The sequence below is a fragment of the Oncorhynchus clarkii genome, chromosome 30 (genome assembly GCF_045791955.1).
Source record: "Oncorhynchus clarkii lewisi isolate Uvic-CL-2024 chromosome 30, UVic_Ocla_1.0, whole genome shotgun sequence".
Classification (NCBI taxonomy): domain Eukaryota; kingdom Metazoa; phylum Chordata; class Actinopteri; order Salmoniformes; family Salmonidae; genus Oncorhynchus; species Oncorhynchus clarkii.
Genome location: NC_092176.1, coordinates 30,609,776 through 30,629,872, shown reverse-complemented (window position 1 = coordinate 30,629,872; position 20,097 = coordinate 30,609,776). Strand labels below are relative to the sequence as shown.

General features: G+C 45.2%; 1 protein-coding gene across 1 annotated transcript in view; it reads left to right on the top strand.

Moving 5' to 3' along the window:
- Window positions 1–3,839: 3,839 nt before the first annotated feature.
- LOC139389454 (zinc finger SWIM domain-containing protein 6-like) overlaps window positions 3,840–20,097 on the top strand; it is a 64,108-nt gene continuing 47,850 nt past the window's right edge. The window contains exon 1 of the mRNA XM_071136222.1: window positions 3,840–4,462. Within this exon, the coding sequence (XP_070992323.1) occupies window positions 4,036–4,462 (427 nt within the window). The 5' untranslated portion in view covers window positions 3,840–4,035. The remainder of the gene's footprint in view (window positions 4,463–20,097) is intronic.

The following is a 20,097-nucleotide window of genomic DNA, read 5'->3' as shown; positions in this document are numbered from 1 at the left end:
GACGTGTACAGCCTGGCATCTATGGAATTGTAGTTTTATTGTGAAAGAAGGATACCAGTGACCTCAGACTCTAGACAAATTCAAGAAAGTTCATGCGTGCGTTTGAGCAGATCCCTTTTGTGAAGTCGTTTTTCATTGTGTTGCACTACTGGACCAAAAGTGGGCTTGTTCGACATTGTAGATCAGTCAGTCAATCACCACTTACCCACAATGCATCATGGATTTGATGGTATTGAGCTGATCACTTTTGTCAAGTCGGTTAGAATCGTCGGTCACTACCTTTCAAAGTGTATTGTATTATAGGTACCAAAATTGGTATTGTTCGATGTTGAAGCCGATAGTACAGGCGACTGCTGATTGACTGAGAGTTGTGTAAAGTACTTAAGAAAAAAAGTAGTAAAATACTACTTAAGTAGTTTTGGGGGGTATCTGTACTTTACTATTTTTTGACAACTTTTACTCCACTGCATTCCTAAAGAAAATAATCTACTTTTTACTCCATACATTTTCACTGACACCAAAAAGTACTCGTTACATTACAAATGCTTAGCAGGACAGAAAAATGGTCCAGTTCACACATTTATCAAAAGATCATCCCTGGTCATCCCTGCTGCCTCTGATCTGGCAGATTCACTAAACACAAATGCTTTGTTTGTAAATTACGTCTGAGTGTGCCCCTGGTTATCCTTATTTTTAAAATATATATATAAATATATATTGTGCCGTCTACTACTCAAATCACGCTACTCATTATTATTTGTAGCTCATTCAGTCACCATTTACCAACAATACATCATGGATTTGATGCTATCGAACACGGCCTATTGGGTGCTTTCGAGTGAATCACTTTTGTCAAGTCGGTGACCATCGTTAGTCACCGACTTTCAAAGTGTGTTGCATTGTGGGAATAAAAATAGTCTGACTTGCACCTAAATGTCAACTGCATGAAGATCACCAACGATCTATCATGGTCCAAACACACCAAGACAGTCGTGAAGAGGGCACGACAAAACCTTTTCCCCCTCAGGAGACTGAAAAGATTTGGCATGGGTCCTCAGATCCTCAAAATGTCCTACAGCTGCACCATCAAGAGCATGGTTGCATCACCGCCTGGTATGGCAACTGCTCGGCATCTGACCTCAAGGCGCTACAGAGAGTAGTACGTACGGCCCAGTACATCACTGGGGCCAAGCTTCCTGCAGTCCAAGACCTATATAATAGGCGGTGTCAGAGGAAAGCCCATAAAATAGTCAGAGACTCCAGTCACCCAAGTCATAGATTGTTTTCTCTGCAACCGCACGGCAAGCGGTACAGGAGCGCCAAGTCTAGGACCAAAAGACTCATTAACAGCTTCTACCCCCAAGCCATAAGACTGCTGAACAACTAATCAAATGGCCACCAGAATATTACATTGACCCCCCCATTTGTTTTGTACTATTATATTGACCCCACATGTGACAAATAAAGTTTGATTTGACTTGAAGTTTTGACTGCAATTTACTGCAAGTTTCTGCATTTGCTGTTAACCAACTTCATGCTGCAGTCATCGCCTGCATTGTGGGAGGCTCTATTGTCAACAATTGAGTGGATATACAAATTGTATGTGATATTTGAGGCTCTCTCTCACTAATTGATTATACAATGTACACACACCACAGGAGGTTGGTGGCACCTTAACTTGGGAGAACGGGCTCGTGGTAATGGCTGGAGTGGAATCAGTGGAATGGTAACTAATACACCAAACACTTGGCTTCCATGTGTTCGATGCTATTTCATTCTCGCCATCCCAGACATTATTATGAGTCATCCTCCCCTGACGCACATATATTTCAGTTTGTGATTGTGTGATCAGGGGGTTGGAGACATGTTTATTTCGACGTTAAAAGGAACAACTTTTATTTAAGCTACCCTTAAGGTAAATATAATTTACTTAAGTAAAGTTACTTTGAAAAAGTAGTTCACTACCTCCAAATGACTTTCTGAAAAATTATCATGCGTAAATCTGAAATGTCAATGACTACAAATTGCAAGAACAAATAATTTTGCGGTCATATGTTAACATAATGTGTAAATTAGCCTATTAAACACAACTAAATTTCCAATGAGAATTAGAATTCGTGAAATGTGATGCAAAAGGAAATGATTGCCTACTTCCCCCATATTTTATTTTTTGGAAAAAAAGTAGTGCAATTCCAGTAGTTAGCTGCACCTTTAAATGGCAACAACATTTAACTACTGAAAACACTACCTAGATTTGAAATGAGTTAAACTACCACCAAGCTGCTGCAAAATGTAGTTAACTTACTGGTGGAACTACATGTAGTTCATTACTCCCCAACACTGGTTACAAGTGTGCTTCTTTGAAGGCAACCATCTTGAGACCATGCTGTTTTGACAATTGTTTGGGGTAGGCCAATGTTGGAAAGTGCTCAAAACGCAGGCCTATGTAACTTTATCTGCATCCATCAGTGTTTGTTTATTTGAGTTTAAACCGTAGAAGGCAGTGTTAAATGTCATTTGAATCGATGGCCAAAAGTTTTGGTCACCAGTTTTCTGATATTTAATGAGAAAATAAAAAAGTTGAACTTCACAACAAAGGAGCATCAGGCTGTCTGAACTTCCTGTGTGGAAGTATTGAAACCAAATCGGGGTTGGTCACACCTGCAGTTCAAAGGCTTCTGCACACAGGGGAGGAGAGGGGGTTCTCCTGAAACGCATGCAGGACAACCAGACAGGCAAATGCAAATACCAAGCAGAGAGTTTGCTTTTAGTTGGGATTAATAATGCTCATTATTAGAGGGCAAGGTTTTTATTTCCTGTTCAGTGAATGAGTCCATGAGTTTCCATGTATTTTTGTGATGTCAAATTTGTAAAATAGAAAATAAAATAAAAATCACAGCATGTAGGTTTGTACTAGATCAAATTATGATTTGCCCACTTGGAATGTGAACCTTTCTGGGCCTAAGCTTAATTGACTTTACAAATGATATGTATTGGTAAGTTGTTAACAGAATATTCCTTATTTAATCAGTAATATAACATTTTTTTTACTCAGTCATGTTGGTGCTTGAGCTGTGAGATGGATGAAAAGGCTGCTATGAACTGGATAAATATAAGTATTTATTGTTCCATTTCTAAACCAGCCTATTGTTTCAACATAGCATGTTATTCTATCAGCCTATACCAAAGTCTAGGCCTATAGGCTAGTTATAACGTTAATCTATTCACAAACCCTTTATAAATATGGGCATTCATAAAAAGGTACCCCAGTTAATTTACAACACAGGAAAAGAAAATGAAGGCACTTTTGTCAAACGTGTGTGCGTGTGCGTCCTTGAGCTAGAATGCTAGAATGGTATTTACTTTTGTTCATTGGACAGAAAGAGAGAGAGGCCATTGTTAATTGAATAAGGCCCTTATTGATAAAATGATTAGAGAATGGACGAGCCGTCCATATCCTTACGTTCCTCCCACGCCCTCTCCCTCACTGACAGTTGAGCCCTCTGAACTTGCTAAGAAAACAACCCAGTCACTCGTGATGTTATTGAGAGGAGAGAGCCTACGGTTGTAGATGTCTTCTTCAATACCAAAAATGCGGCTTCAACTCTTGCCCCTTTAACCCCTGTGGGAAACTATAAGACTTGGATAAGACCCCGCCTTTAAACTCAAACACTAACAAACTTCAGAGTATTTTCGTCTTTTAGTATCCCCCCACCACCACACACTGGGGCTCCGCCTTCTCGCTCCGGAATGGCTTCACAAAGGATTTGCCGACGTTTGGGAATTCCGCCTATAGCTCCTTTTTTTTACCGACACTTGTGCGCTGGAATCGGCCCAGGATGACCAAGGATCCCACCCATCTCGGTTAATTTGACAACACAAAGGACTTCGCCGAACCCAAAAGAAACCGCCTACTATTCCAAATAAGGGTCGTCTCTCCATGTACGGCAAACAATCGGCTGGAGTGCCCTTTTCTCTTCCGTATCCCGTTTATATGATCGGGGAGGCTGTGCTGCAAGTTACAGCGGTGCAATCATGGCGGAGCGAGTCCAGCAGCCCCCGGCCAAGCGGCTCTGCTGCAGGCCCGGCTACAACCCGGCATGCAGACAGGGGCAGCGGGCTGGAGGAGTACTGTGTGGCGGTCCGGGGTCCGCTCCAGGGGGATCGGGAAAAACACACAACCCCGAATCGCTGCTAGACATAGCGGCGCGGAGAGTCGCGGAGAAGTGGCCCTTCCAACGGGTGGAGGAACGGTTCGAACGTATTCCAGAACCCGTCCAGAGAAGGATCGTGTACTGGTCCTTTCCGAGGAGCGAAAAGGAGATCTGCATGTATTCTTCGTTCAACGCCGGAGGAGAAGAGAGTGGAACTAGCGGGGAAAATCATGAAGAGACTCAGCTGCCTTTCCTACGGGGTGTCACTCTGCTGGAGGGCGGCTGGGTGGACAACGTACTGCAAGTCGGTGAGTATCTATCGCTAGGCTACTGGGAAATATGATGCTTGCCGGGGAATAACAGTTAGCTAACCCACGTTGGTATATCTGTCATGTGGGAGAGAGAATTGACATTATCTACCCGCATTCATTCCATGCTATTCTTTCATTTCCAGTGAAGGGGGCAGAGTAACGAACAGTTTTCCCTTTGTTTTTGCCCAGTGCGCATATAAAATTGCCCTGAGCCGTTCCCATTTGAACGCATAGCACTTTGTTCATATTTTCGTGATCGTTTGTCTTTTCAGCTTTCTGTCCACCTCCAATGGGTAACCAAACAAAAGCCCCTATATCTTTTCACCACTGGATACATTTTATATATGTAGAATGGTTGGCAGGGACAGCGCTTTAAAGCCACAGCGCTTCTATTTTGTTTGCCAAACACCTTTTGTGAGATGTAAGCTTTTTTTTTTCTACTGCTTTTCAGCTTTCGTGGGAGATTTTTCCAAGCACGAGAAAATGAGTAGGCTATGAGATGGCACGAGCTAGTGTAGGCTATGCCATTGCCAATATCGCACAGTTATGCGTCCTATTCCATAATGCATTATTTGTAGGATATCGAGTCTAAATAAATATAGGCATTTAGCCTGCTGTGGCCTCAACCCTCCTGCCTCCCTTTACCAGAGCCATAATATTCCTGCATTCATCAGTGCAATAGGCTCAGCTGTCACTCTGCCTCCCCACCTTTGGAAACGCTTCAGCATTTTAATTTCATTACCCTCCCCAGTTCATCTGGATTCTAATGCAATCTGCAAACTTGATTACATATGCAGGATCTTTCCCCGTCCCTCCTCCCCTGGTTCTCTCCCTTCAGAAGGATCTGTATTTCTCCAGCTCTTTGGGTCTTGGATCATATGTTGTGCACAACAGTATCCCTCCACCAGCTCCTAGCTGTTTACCAGATTCCTTAGCATTAGTGCTTATTTGTGTGCTGCCTGCCATGTTGCCATGTTAGCAAATGAGTGTTGGTTCAGATTTGTGTGTGTGTGTGTGTGTGTGTGTGTGTGTGTGTGTGTGTGTGTGTGTGTGTGTGTGTGTGTGTGTGTGTGTGTGTGTGTGTGTGTGTGTGTGTAAAAGAGGGAGATGGATGGAAAGAGGAGTTTGTGTGTTGTCTGTCTCATTCTGCATGCTAGCAGGGAGAGGGAGGATGACAGGTGAACCCTCAGCAGGAGGAGGGCCTGGTGTGCTGATTGCAATTTTCGCCCCCAAATTTTTACAGGTAAAATAAAGTGATAAATAAAAGATGCAATCTTCTCCCAGGGGATAGGCTGCCACAGGAGGAACGGCTTAAAAGCAGGGTGACATGGGAGGGAGGGGGCTGTCAACCGCTGGAGGATTTGTCCAAAGTGTGTGTGTGTGTGTGTGTGTGTGTGTGTGTGTGTGTGTGTGTACTATTGGAGTGTTGATGAAAGACAGTACATGAACAGAGTGAGAAGGCAGAGGTTGTTGTGTGTAAAAGCTAATCTAGTTGAATGAGTCTGTACTCTCCCCCTCTCCCCGGTGAACAGCTATAAAATGCTCCATATTTACTCGCCTAAGGCCAACTACCAGCCCCCTGGTCTCCTGATTATTTATCTGTTTCTCAAAGACATTAATCACCCCCCTGTACATCAATGCTGAGTCTGAAGAATAGACCAGGGGGAGGGATGGGGGATGCAGTATAAGGAGAGAATGGGTAGAAGAGATGGAGAGAGAATGAGCCCCAGGACAGCAGCACAATTAGACCCAACCAAATCATGACAAAACAAAAATGCTATATGGCATTGACTATGTACAGACTCAGTAACTATTTGCACATTGTTACAACACTGTATGTATATGTGTGTGTGTGTGTGTATATATATACACACACACACACACACACATATATATAGCCATAATATGACATTTGAAATGTCTCTATCCTTTGGCATTTTGAGTGTAGTGTTTACTGTAAAAAAAAAAAACTTTTGTTTTATCTATTTCACTTGCTTGAGAGAGAGAAATCCAGTGGCAGTCGCTGGACCCAGGTTTGAGTCCCTTTACTAGAGCCCTAATATACCTGCATTCATCAGTGCAATAGGATCAGCTGTCACTCTGCCCCCCCCCCACACAGCCATTGATTGATTGATTGATTTTGACTGTTCAGGCACAACATTTTTGTGCAAGATGAAGTTCGGATCTGAAGTCTACATCCCTTCATCGGTGATTGGTCAACAGTAGGCATTCTTCTATAACGTCTTTGTTGTCATTCAACGAGATGACTCGTTTTCAGGCACATATTTTTATTTGACTATATCAAAATGAATGACAGATTTCTATTACTGCTGTTTTCTCGTTGTTCAAGCGAAGGTCGGTTTGGCTAGCAGAGTTCGGCTAGGTTTAGGGTTACTACTCACATGTGCATGAGAGGATGAGAATTGGCGTACGTGTTCATGGGTTTAAATGTCTCTGCCTGTGACTAAGACAGTGACATTGAGCATGTGTGTATTGAGAACACACAACCTCACTTCTCTGCTTCAGGTCTTCAGGGGCCTGCTTTGACATTTCAGGTATTGTCAAATGAAAGCCTTTTATCCGTCACATGCTTAGTCTACATGTGGTGTTTACGAACAGTGAAACGTTTACTTACTGGCCTTTCCCAGCAATGCAGAGAGAAGGAAAAATAAAGAAGTAATAGAAAAGTAACAACACGTGATAATAAAAGTAATTACATACACAATGAGTAACGATAACTTGGCTATAATGAGGACGTACCATGTTCAGGGGTACAAGGAAATGGAGGTAGATCCCTTCACTTTTTCCACATTTTGTAAGGTTACAGTCTTATTCAAAAATGGATGAAATTGTTTTAGTTTTTCCTCGCCCGTCTACACACAATGCACATAAAGACAAAGTGAAAACAGAGAATAAATAAATAAATAGAATAAATAAAATACGAAACGTCTAATTTTCGTAAGTATACACACCCCAGAGTCGATACATGTTAGAATAACCTTTGGCAGCGATGACAGCTCTGAGTCTATCTGGGTAAGTCTCTTAAGATCTTTGCACAAATATTTAATTCAAAACTGTGACTCTGCCACGCAGGAACATTCACCATCTTCTTGGTAAGCAACTCCAGGGGAGATTTGGCCGCGTGTTTTAAGGTATTGTCCTGCTGAAAGGTGAATTCAGCTTCCAGTGTCTGGTGAAAAGCAGACTGAACCAGGTTTTCCTCTAGGATTTTGCTTGTGCTTAGCTCCAGTTACTTTTTTTAATCCTGAAACTCCTGAGTCCTTAACAAGTACAAGCATACCCATAACATGACGCTATTTTAACATGACACAGCTATTTTCAGGTCTCTCCAGAAACGTTAGATCAGGTTCAAGTCCGGGCTCTGGCTGGGGCCACTCAAGGACATTCAGAGACTTGTCCCAAAGCCACTCCTGTATTGTCTTGGCTGTGTGCTTAGGGTCATTGTCCTGTTGGAAGGTGAACCTTCGCCCCAGTCTGAGGTCCTAAGCACTCTGGAGCAGGTTTTCAACAAGGATCTCTCTGTACTTTGCGCCGTTCATCTTTCCCTCGATCCTGACTTGTCTCCCAGTCTCTGATGCTGAAAAACAGCCCCACAGCATGATGCTGCCACCACCATGCTTCACCGTAGGGATGGTGCCAGGTTTCCTCCAGATGTGACACTTGGCATTCAGGCCAAAGAGTTCCATCTTGGTTTCATCAGACCAGAGAATCTTGTTTCTCATGGTGTGAGAGTCCTTTAGGTGCCTTTTGGAAAACTCCAAGCGGGCTATCATGTGCCTTTTACTGAAGAGTTGCTTCAGTCTGGCTACTCTACCATAAAGCCACGACTCCGAGAAACAGGATATTACAGTTCTTCAGGTCCTGTTGATAAGATCGAGTTCCTCCAGTTTGTTCTCCATTGATTGAATGAAAGGTATTTAGTTCACAGAAGTGCATGATTTATGATCTGGAACATAAATGTTGCATGACCATGTTGTCTTTGAGTCTCTCTGTGGCTCCATTTGGGCACTATGTAAGCAGAAAGCTCTAGGCCTCTACACTCTCCTGTTGTAGAGGAGCCTTTATTTCCTTATGGTTGATTCCATTATTTTTTCAGGTTAGTTATCTGAGCACAGTTTCTTTTAAAACAACCACCTGGCCTAAGGGTTGTTTAGATGTATCTCCTTCATGGCCACTTCTTAAAGTATGCTAACTGTTCAGTGAAATATTCTGTTAACTCATACCCAAATAATGTTGTTGACTCATCCTATACTCATATTTGTGGCCAAAGCATACATTGGAGACAACCCACAAACCCCCACCTCAAACTTGTATCTGATGCCATCTTGCTGAGGAGGATCAGCTGACCAATCAGCGGTCTACTCGCATGAATATTTTTAATGACCGTTATACACCCAGACCATTCTGTTAACCCAGTAACCTGGTTAGCTTGTTGTGATTGGATTGGGCCCTGGGACCCCCTTTTCCCCTTGCCATGTGACCGACCCTGGGATCCTATCATCATAGAAACATGGCCGGGTCTGGGTTAGTGTAAACAACTGTCTTTCCAAAGGGAACATGAGCACACCAGAGACGGAAGAGGAAGCGAGACACCACACTCACCGTTTTTTTTCTTCTTTCATTTTCTTTTTTCTGGTTCAATAATCGTAAATGAACTAAGTAGACCAGACCCAGCTGCTATAGCATTGTTGTCTATGGGATACACACACAGTTAAGTAGACCTGAACGCACTATTTATTTTCATTAGTTCGCTCAGGCCGTTTCCAATCTTCATTCATCCATCATCTTTGGGAGCACCATCCAAGGCTAAGGAGTGTTTTAGGGAAAACCTACGACTCAGTTTCATTCATATGGCTGACTGGATACAAGATGGGCTTTGTTTCAGCTGCTTTGTCATGGAAACACATTAACCGAGGTGGGAGCTTAAAGATAGGCAGAGGATACACAAAGGGTGTAGCCTAGTTCTGAAGAAGCTCACAGATACCTCAGCTGTATTCCAGCTTCCAGTTCCCAGCTCGTATTCCCCTCCCCAACTTCCAGTAAAATGTATGCACACATGACTGTAAGTCGCTACGAATAAAAGCATCTGCTAAATGGCTATTATTATTATTTATTATTTCTTTCCAGCCCTCAGCCCCTGTTCCCATCCCCACCTTCCAGACCTCAGCTGTTGTTCCCCTCTCCACCTTCCATGTTCCAGCCCTCAGCTCCTCACCCTATAGCCTCAGGCCCGACTGTTATGGATCTTCCAGCCCTAACCACCAGTCATACAGCCCCCTTCTCCAGTCATACAGCCCCCTTCTCCAGTTCCATTCTCCAGCCTCAGTCTTCAGCCCCAGCCTGTGGTGTTTTCCTGTCTCCAGTCTAGGCCCGTGGCTGGGTTGTGTCCTGACTATTTCCAAGAATCCGGTCTTCCCCAGAATGGCGCTCATATGCTCTCGTCTCAAACCAGAGGAGAGAGGGAGGGAACAAAGAGAAAAGAGAGATGGCTATAGCACCAATGACAAGACCCCATTTAAATGTTCTCAATTTCATTTCATTACTTTTATTACCAGTCCTCTCTTCTCTCGATTTGGCAATAATAACAGCAGAGGAATGCCAAACTCAGCATTTGGCTCTATCTTTTTCTTGATAATTAATTCCTCTTTGCACCAACGTGCTGCTGCTGAAATAAGCACTAAGCTGGACCCTGCCCCCATCCTGCCTGGATCCCGTTTCTGTGTGTGTGTGTGTGTTCGGGCCCCCATCCTGCCTGGATCCCGTTTCTGTGTGTGTGTTCGGGCCCCCATCCTGCCTGGATCCCGTTTCTGTGTGTGTGTGTGTTCGGGCCCCCATCCTGCCTGGATCCCGTTTCTGTGTGTGTGTGTGTTCGGGCCCCCATCCTGCCTGGATCCCGTTTCTGTGTGTGTGCGTTCGGGCCCCCATCCTGCCTGGATCCCGTTTCTGTGTGTTTGCGTTCGGGCCCCCATCCGTGCCTCAGTCTGTAAGCCTGGAGTAAAGTGGTTGATGGTTATCTTACCTGCTGTCGTTACTTATTTGAGAACAAACATCTCTATCTGCCCAAAAACAAACATGGCGAGCGACCACCGGGGCCACTGGAGGGCTGGGTGGTGTGAAGGTTTCTCCCTGTCCCTATCTGAACCACAATTGGTTTGGGTTGTTTACGGCTCAACGGTTACTGTTGTGTTTGGAGAATTTTATGCAAATCTGAAATAATTTGATATGTTGTTAAAGGTAGGCAAAATTGTAAATATGGCTGTGTGTGTGTTTCAGCCTGGATAGAGTCTAGGCATTCTAAAGATGAGGGTGGATGACATTCCTGTCAATCTTCATTCTCATCCTATCTTGTTTCCATTCTCACACACACACACACACACACACACTTGTCTCATAGCCTCAGGGCGCCAGGCAAGTTATTTCGTTTTTGTTTGGCCCCTCAGAATTAACAGTTTACCTGGCGATGACCCCTCACACACACTCAAGGGGTGGAGGTGTTCACTCACTCTCCTCCTCCACGGAGCTGGCCTCAGTCTGACCTCATCACTTGACCCCTCGGGGACTAGGTCAAAGGTCAGACTGTCCCCAGCTGTGTCATTCCGTTCCAGGGACTGTCCACAGGCACATGACTGTTTTCTAATAAACACATCCTAACTGGCGGAATATCTGTTAATAGAAGCTCATGTCTTCCAGTTTCCCTCCAGTAAGCATGTAAATAGAAGCTCATGTCTTCCAGTTTCCCTCCAGTAAGCATGTTAATAGAAGCTCATATCTTATTTATGCTCATCCATCTAGAATGGAAATACACTGTAGGCCTTTCTACTTCCTGTGTCCGTGAGGCTCCCACAGGAAACACTGCTCTAGTACCATGAGCCAGACCTGCCCTGGGGCTCTTTGCTCTCTGAACCACACCATTCCTATCCAAAGCAACATTCAGTGGTGGGGAGTGGGGGACACCAGTGGCCATATTTGTTACAGGCTACCATTTGGAGTGCTTGATTAGCATAATTGATGCATGTATCTAGATGTGGGCTGTGTCTGTCTGATGTGGCCCATTCTGGCCTGGATGTTCCCCTAAGCAGCAGAACCCAGTCAGGCCCTCCTCCCAGCAGAACCCAGTCAGGCCCTCCTCCCAGCAGAACCTAGTCAGGCCCTCCTCCCAGCAGAACCCAGTCAGGCCCTCCTCCAAGCAGAACCCAGTCAGGCCCTCCTCCCAGTCAGGCCCTCCTCCCAGCCTCCGCAGGGCTCTGTACTGAGACACGTGTAATCCAGGGAGTGATGGGTAATGGCCTTCTCTCTGACTTACAGTCAGAGTCTATTGGACTGGATGGATGGCAGACACGCCTATAAAAACAAAAGAAAGCAAAGAGAGAGAGAGAGAGGGGAGGGAGGGAGGGAGGGAGGGAGCGATCGATAGAGTAGGGACACGTCTCCTAATAAAGATTTATTCCTTTTTTCATTCGCTCCATTCGTCCTGGCCGGGAGGGGGAGGAGAGTCTGTGATTACCAGCTTGCCCCTGGTGTGTGTGTGTGTGTGTGCACTTTGCAGTTAACATGTCTCTGTGTGTATTGTGTGTGTCTGCCGGTGTGTGTTGCGTTTGCATGTGTGCGTCTCTCTCTCCAGTGAATATGGTGGATAAAAGCATTCTCCATAGTCCTACAGGCAGTAGCAGCAGCTGTGTCTGTCCCCTGTGTTTGTGTCAGTTAATATTTAGTTAATCTCTGGTCTGGGACCTGCAGGATCGAGCGGAGCTCTTGGTCCACTATCCATCTCCCAATGATCTATATTCCGCACCCTCCCTCCGCCATCAACCCCCACATAGAGAGAGAGAGGGGGAGAGAAGAGGACCAGGGGAGCGATGGGGATAGAGGCGGGGAGACCAGGGGTTTATTTGTGGAGGAAGGAGGGGGGGGGGGGTGGAGATGGAGTGGGAGGAGAGTTGGAATGAGGAAGGGGTTAGTTTGTGAAGGAGAGGTGGAGGGGTTAGTTTGAAGGGGAGATGGAGGGGCTAGTTTGTGAAGGAGAGGTGGAGGGGCTAGTTTGTGAAGGAGAGGTGGAGGGGTTAGTTTGTGAAGGAGAGGTGGAGGGGTTAGTTTGTGAAGGAGAGGTGGAGGGGTTAGTTTGTGAAGGAGAGGTGGAGGGGTTAGTTTCTGAAGGAGAGATGGAGGTGTTAGTTTGTGAAGGGGAGGAGGGGTTAGTTTGTGAAGGAGAAGGAAGAGGGTCTGTGTGCATATGCCAATCAAGGGGAGGGGTGTGTGTGTCCTTCCCTCATGCACTATTTCCCTCACTATAGCCTATTATCTCATTGATATGCTGTGTGTAGTTACTACTGTCCACCTGCAGCTCATTGATATGCAGTGTGTAGTTACGACTGTCCACCTGCAGCTCATTGATATGCAGTGTGTAGTTACGACTGTCCACCTGCAGCTCATTGATATGCAGTGTGTAGTTACGACTGTCCACCTGCAGCTCATTGATATGCAGTGTGTAGTTACGACTGTCCACCTGCAGCTCATTGATATGCAGTGTGTAGTTACGACTGTCCACCTGCAGCTCATTGATATGCAGTGTGTAGTTACGACTGTCCACCTGCAGCTCATTGATATGCAGTGTGTAGTTATGACTGTCCACCTGCAGCTCATTGATATGCAGTGTGTAGTTATGACTGTCCACCTGTAGCTCATTGATATGCAGTGTGTAGTTATGACTGTCCACCTGCAGCGGCTCAGAACTGCTGACTCAATTGAACACACAGACAAATGCTTTTATCACAGTGACTTGCTCATCTGAATGGATGTATAATAGCCTGGAAAGTGATTTTCTCCCAGCAGCAGCTTGTCCTGTGGCAAAACCTCAACCACTCTCCTCGTCTTCAAATCTCATCTCAACACTTTTCTAGAAACAAGGCCAGTATATGTGCTGCTCTGCCTTAATTACACACCCTTTCAACTCTCTCTCTCTCCACCTGTTTGGGAGCTCAGTGTGTCATGACTACAGGCCTAATGAATAGCTTTACTGCTGCAGAGCCACAACTGGCTTGGGGCCCCTGGTTCTGCCCCAGCCTCCTCCCGTTCCCAGCCCCCTCTCGTTCCCAGCCCCCTCCCTCCTCTCCTGGCCCCTTGCCTTGGCTCCAGCCATAGTCCTGCCTCAGCTGAGCGTTTGGCTCTATAGCTCTGGTTCTCTCTGGCCCCCACTTTCACCCCTCAACCACACTCTAGCTCCCTCACACACACATGCATGCACGCTGCACGTACTCATGCAGTATATGATAATTTCCATGTAAAAAGACCAATGAGCACCAACGTGAAGTTCGTAGGTGCATGTCAAACTGGGTGTCAAAAGAAAGATACAAATAAATATATTAAGACATATTTTTAAAAAAAAAATCCATCCTGAAAAATTGGAATGAACAAAGGCTTTAATTTCTTGTCAAACGGATGGAAAATGGGTCTCTGTCACGGTCGTCATAATGAGGAGACCAAGGCGCAGCGTGGTAAGCGTACATACTTGTTTAATGAAAGAACGAATACTGGACAAAACGAACCGTGAAGCTAATCTGGCTAGTGCAGAACAGGCAACTAAACATAGTTTGTGGGTTGTTATTCTATCCAAGGAATATGGCTACCTAAATATGGTCCCCAATCAGAGACAACGATAAACAGCTCCCTCTGGTTCTCAATAAATCTAGGCAACCATAGACATATAAACACCTAGACGAGAAAAACGTGGATCATCGCCGGATGTTCTGGAGACCCCGGACTGGGGACCGTCGCTGGAGACCCCGGACTGGGGACCGCCGCTGGAGACCCCGGACTGGGGACCGCCGCTGGAGACCCCGGACTGGGGACCGCCGCTGGGGACCCCGGACTGGGGGCCGCCGCTGGAGACCCCGGACTGGGGACCCCGGACTGGGGACCGTCGCTGGATACCCCGGACTGGAGACCCCGGGCTGGGGACCGTCGCTGGAGGCCCCGGGCTGGGGACCGCCGCTGGAGGCCCCGGGCTGGGGACCCCGGACCGTGACAGTCTCAAAACATCTACCAGAAAAAGTCTTAGGTATTAGAAATACATCAGAACACAATAAAGCAAGACCCCTGCCAACAAATATCAACACTTTTATTTAATTTTGGAGAAAATATTTGCCTTCTATAAGTTTAAGAAACATTGTATTGTGTCAATTCCATTCCCAAAACCCACATCTTGAAGTTATTTTCTGATTTCTCTCCTTCAAGAGGACGGATGTAATGAACGTTCACAGAAGTAACAAGTAACGGTACACCTATTAATTAGTTATGGTAGGGATCTGCAACAGGCGACAGGTGGGCCAAAATTATCCCACAAGTGTTTTTAGTAATAATTTACACACACACACACACACACACACACCATTTTCAAGTGTTTTTTTCATCATGTGATTGTGTCTCAAAGTAATCAAGCTATGAAATTATTGTTATTTTTAAATACAATCTATTTTTAGCCTTTCATTTTTTAGGGGTTCAATTTGCAGTGTACAAATTATTATAATTATGGTCGACCATCTGCTCTGACATAAATCAGAATGTAGTTGCCTACACCTGCGTTTCTTTGTTTATTAATTATTGATTAAAACTCTTCTGTTATTGGTAACAGAATTTTGAAAAAACGTTAACTGAATTTCTGCAATTGACTTCGCTACAAAGGGAAATCATAGTATTCACTAACAGTTGGGTCTCCTGCTACTGTCCTCCCTTCCACAGTCATACTGTTATGTTCAGCTCATAGTGTCTCCTGCTACTGTCCTCCCTTCAACTAACATACTGTTATGTTCAGTACTACTGTCCTCCCTTCCACTAACATACTGTTATGTTCAGTACTACTGTCCTCCCTTCCACTAACATACTGTTATGTTCAGTACTACTGTCCTCCCTTCCACTAACATACTGTTATGTTCAGTACTACTGTCCCCCCTTCCACTAACAAATCAAATGTATTTATAAAGCCCTTCGTACATCAGCTGATATCTCAAAGTGCTGTACAGAAACCCTGCCTACAACCCCAAACAGCAAGCAATGCAGGTGTAGAAGCACGATGGCCAGGCAAAACTCCCTAGAAAGGCCAAAACCTAGGAAGAAACCTAGAGGAACCAGGCTATGAGGGGTGGCCAGTCCTCTTCTAGCTGTGCCGGGTGGAGATTATAACAGAACATGGCCAAGATGTTCAAATATTCATAAATGACCAGCATGGTCAAATAATAAGAATAATAATCACAGGCAGAACAGTTGAAACTGGAGCAGCAGCACGGCCAGGTGGACTGGGAACAGCAAGTAGTCATCGTGCCAGGTAGTCCTGAGGCATGGTCCTAGGGCTCAGGTCCTCCGAGAGAGAGAGAGAGAGAAGGAGAGAATTAGAGAGAGCATACTTAAATTCACACAGGACACCGAATAGGACAGGAGAAGTACTCCAGATATAACAAACTGACCCTAGCCCCCCGACACATAAACCCCTGCAGCATAAACGCATAAACGCCTGTAGAGTATAGTTAGCACAATTCTGTTATTCTGGAATTGCCCGCCCACACTCACACACACACACACACACACACACACACTACCTCTCCCTTGCTTTGCCCCTGCCATAGCCCAGCCCGGTCTCTCTCTCTGGCTGACTGCTATCTCTAGCCCTGGCTCAACTTCAGCCTCCCGTTGCCTGGCTCCCAGACCCTGTCCTGCTCCAGCCCTATAGAGCAAGGGTTCCCAATCGTTTTCACTCAGGCCCACCTTCCCGCATTGGGGAACATCTCACGCCCCATGTCTATTTCTATGGGCACAAGCACTGTTCATGACACAAACTGTTCACACCCCTCTTGTTGGTGGAGAGAATTTAGCAGGTTTAAAGCTTATTTCCTGCAATTTTACACATTTTGTCATGGGGTGCAGAGAACAGTTTTGCAGTTTTGAAGCTCATTTTCTTGCAATTCTATACTTGACTCAGACATTACAACAAAATGTATAGGCTAAAAAACCTATCAATGTTTTTTGCTGGGCCAGTTGATCTGGACATTTCTGACAAGTTCTAGATAGGTTCTAGATAGCTCTCTCGGGTAGGCAATGGCTGACATGAGGAAAACTGATGATGCACTTCCTCATTTTGAAAATGCACCTTGTGCTTTCTACTATTCCAACGTTCAAGAGTAAGTGAAAGCTGGAGTGAGTTCCTTAAAACATTTTTTTTAAAGGGGCCCCTACAGAGGCTTATCTCCATAACACAAGTTTGGTGTAGTGTAGTGTAAAGGTCTGAAATAACACAACCCCTCTCACTCTAGTGTCTAGTGGGCTGCTTCTTTAGTCTAAACCCCTGATTGACTCATATGGGATGGTTTGGCGTTACTGATGGACAGTTAGCTTCACCCAAAGCCACTCTGGTCTTCCTACCTGTTTTACAAGTCTCTTCCCCCCCATCTCAGTAAGAGCAGGTAGAAGACACCTGTCTGCATGGTGGTAGTGTGTTTGGGCTTAGTCCCAGACTGTGTTCTTTTTTCACCCACTAACTGTTGTGTTAACATTGAGGCAGGGAGGCTCGATTGGAAGGTTGGGGCTGGGATTCGATCCCGGGTCAAGTCGTACCGAAGATTTAAAAAGCGATGCCTCTGCTTGGGACTCAACATGAAGGAGATGGATTGGGGGTAAGACCCAGACTATCATCCTGTCCAGGGTGTGCACTTGTACAATCTGCCTCACACTAGCCTACATAAACAGGAGATGGGCTCCTGCCCTATGGGCCATTGTGGCTGGGACTTACTAGAGAAGCAGGGTTGGACCCAGATTGATTGCGTTCTGTAATTGTCACTCAGCTGTATGAACAGCATGGTAAATCATGCTTTATGCAGTGCTGCCTCTCAACACCATAACTAATATAGACAACCGTCCCCCCACCCTGACCCCACACACAGCCTGTTCTGCCTATCTCCCCCCACCCTAACCCCACACACAGCCTGTTCTGCCTGTCTCCCCCACACACAGCCTGTTCTGCCTGTCTCCCCCCCCCACCCTGACCCCACACACAGCCTGTTCTGCCTGTCTCCCCCCACCCTAACCCCACACACAGCCTGTTCTGCCTGTCTCCCCCACACACAGCCTGTTCTGCCTGTCTCCCCTGACCCCACACACAGCCTGTTCTGCCTGTCTCCCCCCACCCTAACCCCACACACAGCCTGTTCTGCCTGTCCCCCCCCACCCTAACCCCACACACAGCCTGATCTGCCTGTCTTCCCCCCTCCACCCTGACCCCACACACAGCCTGTTCTGCCTGTCTCCCCCCCACCCTGACCCACACACAGCCTGTTCTACCTGTCTCCCCCCCACCCTGACCCCACACACTAACACACAGAGAGAATAATACATATGATGTGACATATGATTGACAGCAGGGGAGGTTTGGAAACGCATGCGCGCGCACACACACACACACACACACTCACTCTTTGGGAATGAAACATGTGAAATACGATTGACGGTGGGGGAGGTAGGGAAACACAATGGCCAGGAATAGTGGGCCTTGTCACTTCCCGAGGCAAGCCAGACCAGGGGCTTGAGTTTGATGGTTGCCCAGGAGGGGGAGTGCCTTTATTCCCCATCGCTGTCTGTCAGACTGGAGGATGCTGTGACGAGGCCCATCCAGGCCTCAGTGGGAGGCACATCAGTGGGAGACGTGTACCACGTAAGACACCTGTCGGTGTTTCTCTGTGTGTTTGACAGCCCACTGTAAGACTCGTCAACGGCAGCAGGACACATCAAACCGTATTACTGACACATGAAGGAAGGTTCAGAGACACCCATAGCTGTGACACAGGAAGTTAGTGGCACCTTAATTGAGGATGACTGGCTCATTGTAATGGCTGGAGCAGAATGAGTGGAATGGTATCAAATACATAAAACACATGGCTGTGTAGCATATTTTTATTTATTTCATTTAACAAGGTAAGCCAGTTGAGAACAAGTTCTCATTTACAACTGCGACCTGGCCAAGATAAAGCAAAGCAGTGTGACACAAACAACAGAGTTACACATGTGATAAACAAATGTACAGTCAATAACAATAGTAAAAATCTATATACAGTGTGTGCAAATGTCGTAAGATTAGGGAGTTAGATATTGAAAATGTCATTATTTTCAATTACCTCTTGCAACTTATTCAACTCTTTACTTTTTTCACAACAGCCACCAGTTTTGTGCTAAAACATTTAGAACAAAGTAAAAAAAACTTTACAAAAAAAATAGGAAGGACATTTCAAGCTGAACCCCTCATATTAAGCACCAATGGTATTCATTAGGTTTATGGTTTATATTTAGGAGAATGTTTTACAGCTTTGTCGTTCAATTTTGTATTTTAAACCCATCTTATTTGATTGTGTGGCATCATCACATGTAAATATATAACAGAGGGCCAGAGATAATTAGACACCTGTGATAATCTGAAGAACCCAAAAAGGCCACTCGATTTCTTGTGATAAAATCCTTGAAAGGTACCAAAATTCTGGTAGTTTACTGGTAAACTTCGAAAGTTACCGGTAATATACCCTACTGTTGTAACCCTAGTTCTTGTACAGTAACACTGATAATTAGATATTCATTCTCAGTACAACATTTGTTTTTGGAAAACTTTTGGAGTCCCACTTTCCTTTGAACATTTCAAACCAGGCACTGACGGCGCTGACAATGACAACCAATCAAACTTGTCGGACTTCGTAGCCTTCACTGCTCTGCCGTTTATTAACTACGACGCAGAACAACCTCCTACCTGATGTATGGATTCTTCAAAATGCCTGTCCCCCCCCCACACACACACAAAGTGATGACGAAAACAACCAAACAGAAAGGGGGGAGGAGGAAAGGGCGGGAAGGGAAAGGAGAGATTTTTTTGTGCGAATGTCCAAATGTCTATCACAGAATCAAGTTTTTATTTAAATGTTTTTTGCGTTTGTCTGCTTGTTCTAATGTTGTCTTTTTGGTCTCGTCTCCTTCTGTGCTCTGTGCACCTTCCCATTTCCACTACACATCTATATATAATGACGAGATCCTCATGTCTCCACCCTAACAATGGGGGGAGTCGTGCCTCTCCGACAAGTGGATTCAACTCGCTGTTTCAGGTGTGGTCCAACAGAATGGGTCATATGGAGACAGAAATACAGAGACATTATTTAACTGTAGAGGACAAGTTAACCTTTCTAAAGATACTCCTCAAACTGCACACAGAGCAGACACAACTAAAACAGGAGTATCAATGAATAGGCTTTGGTGGTATACCGTATATAGCGTTTACCAGGGTATTTGGAAATAGCCACTGGATGGTTTTTCAATACCGTCAACTATATATTTGCAGTTTTTCAATAAATGTAAATATTTTTTGTTACCTTTTTTAAGTTATTACCTGCAGGCAACTTGTGCAATACCTCAGGAGATAAAGATCACATTCTTCATTTCACCTGTCACATTATTTTAAATGATGAAGCTTACCGTAGTTCCCCAGAACATTTCACCTGTCACATTATTTTAGATGATGAAGCTTACCGTAGTTCCCCAGAACATTTCACCTGTAACATTATTTTAAATGATGAAGCTTATCGTAGTTCCCCAGA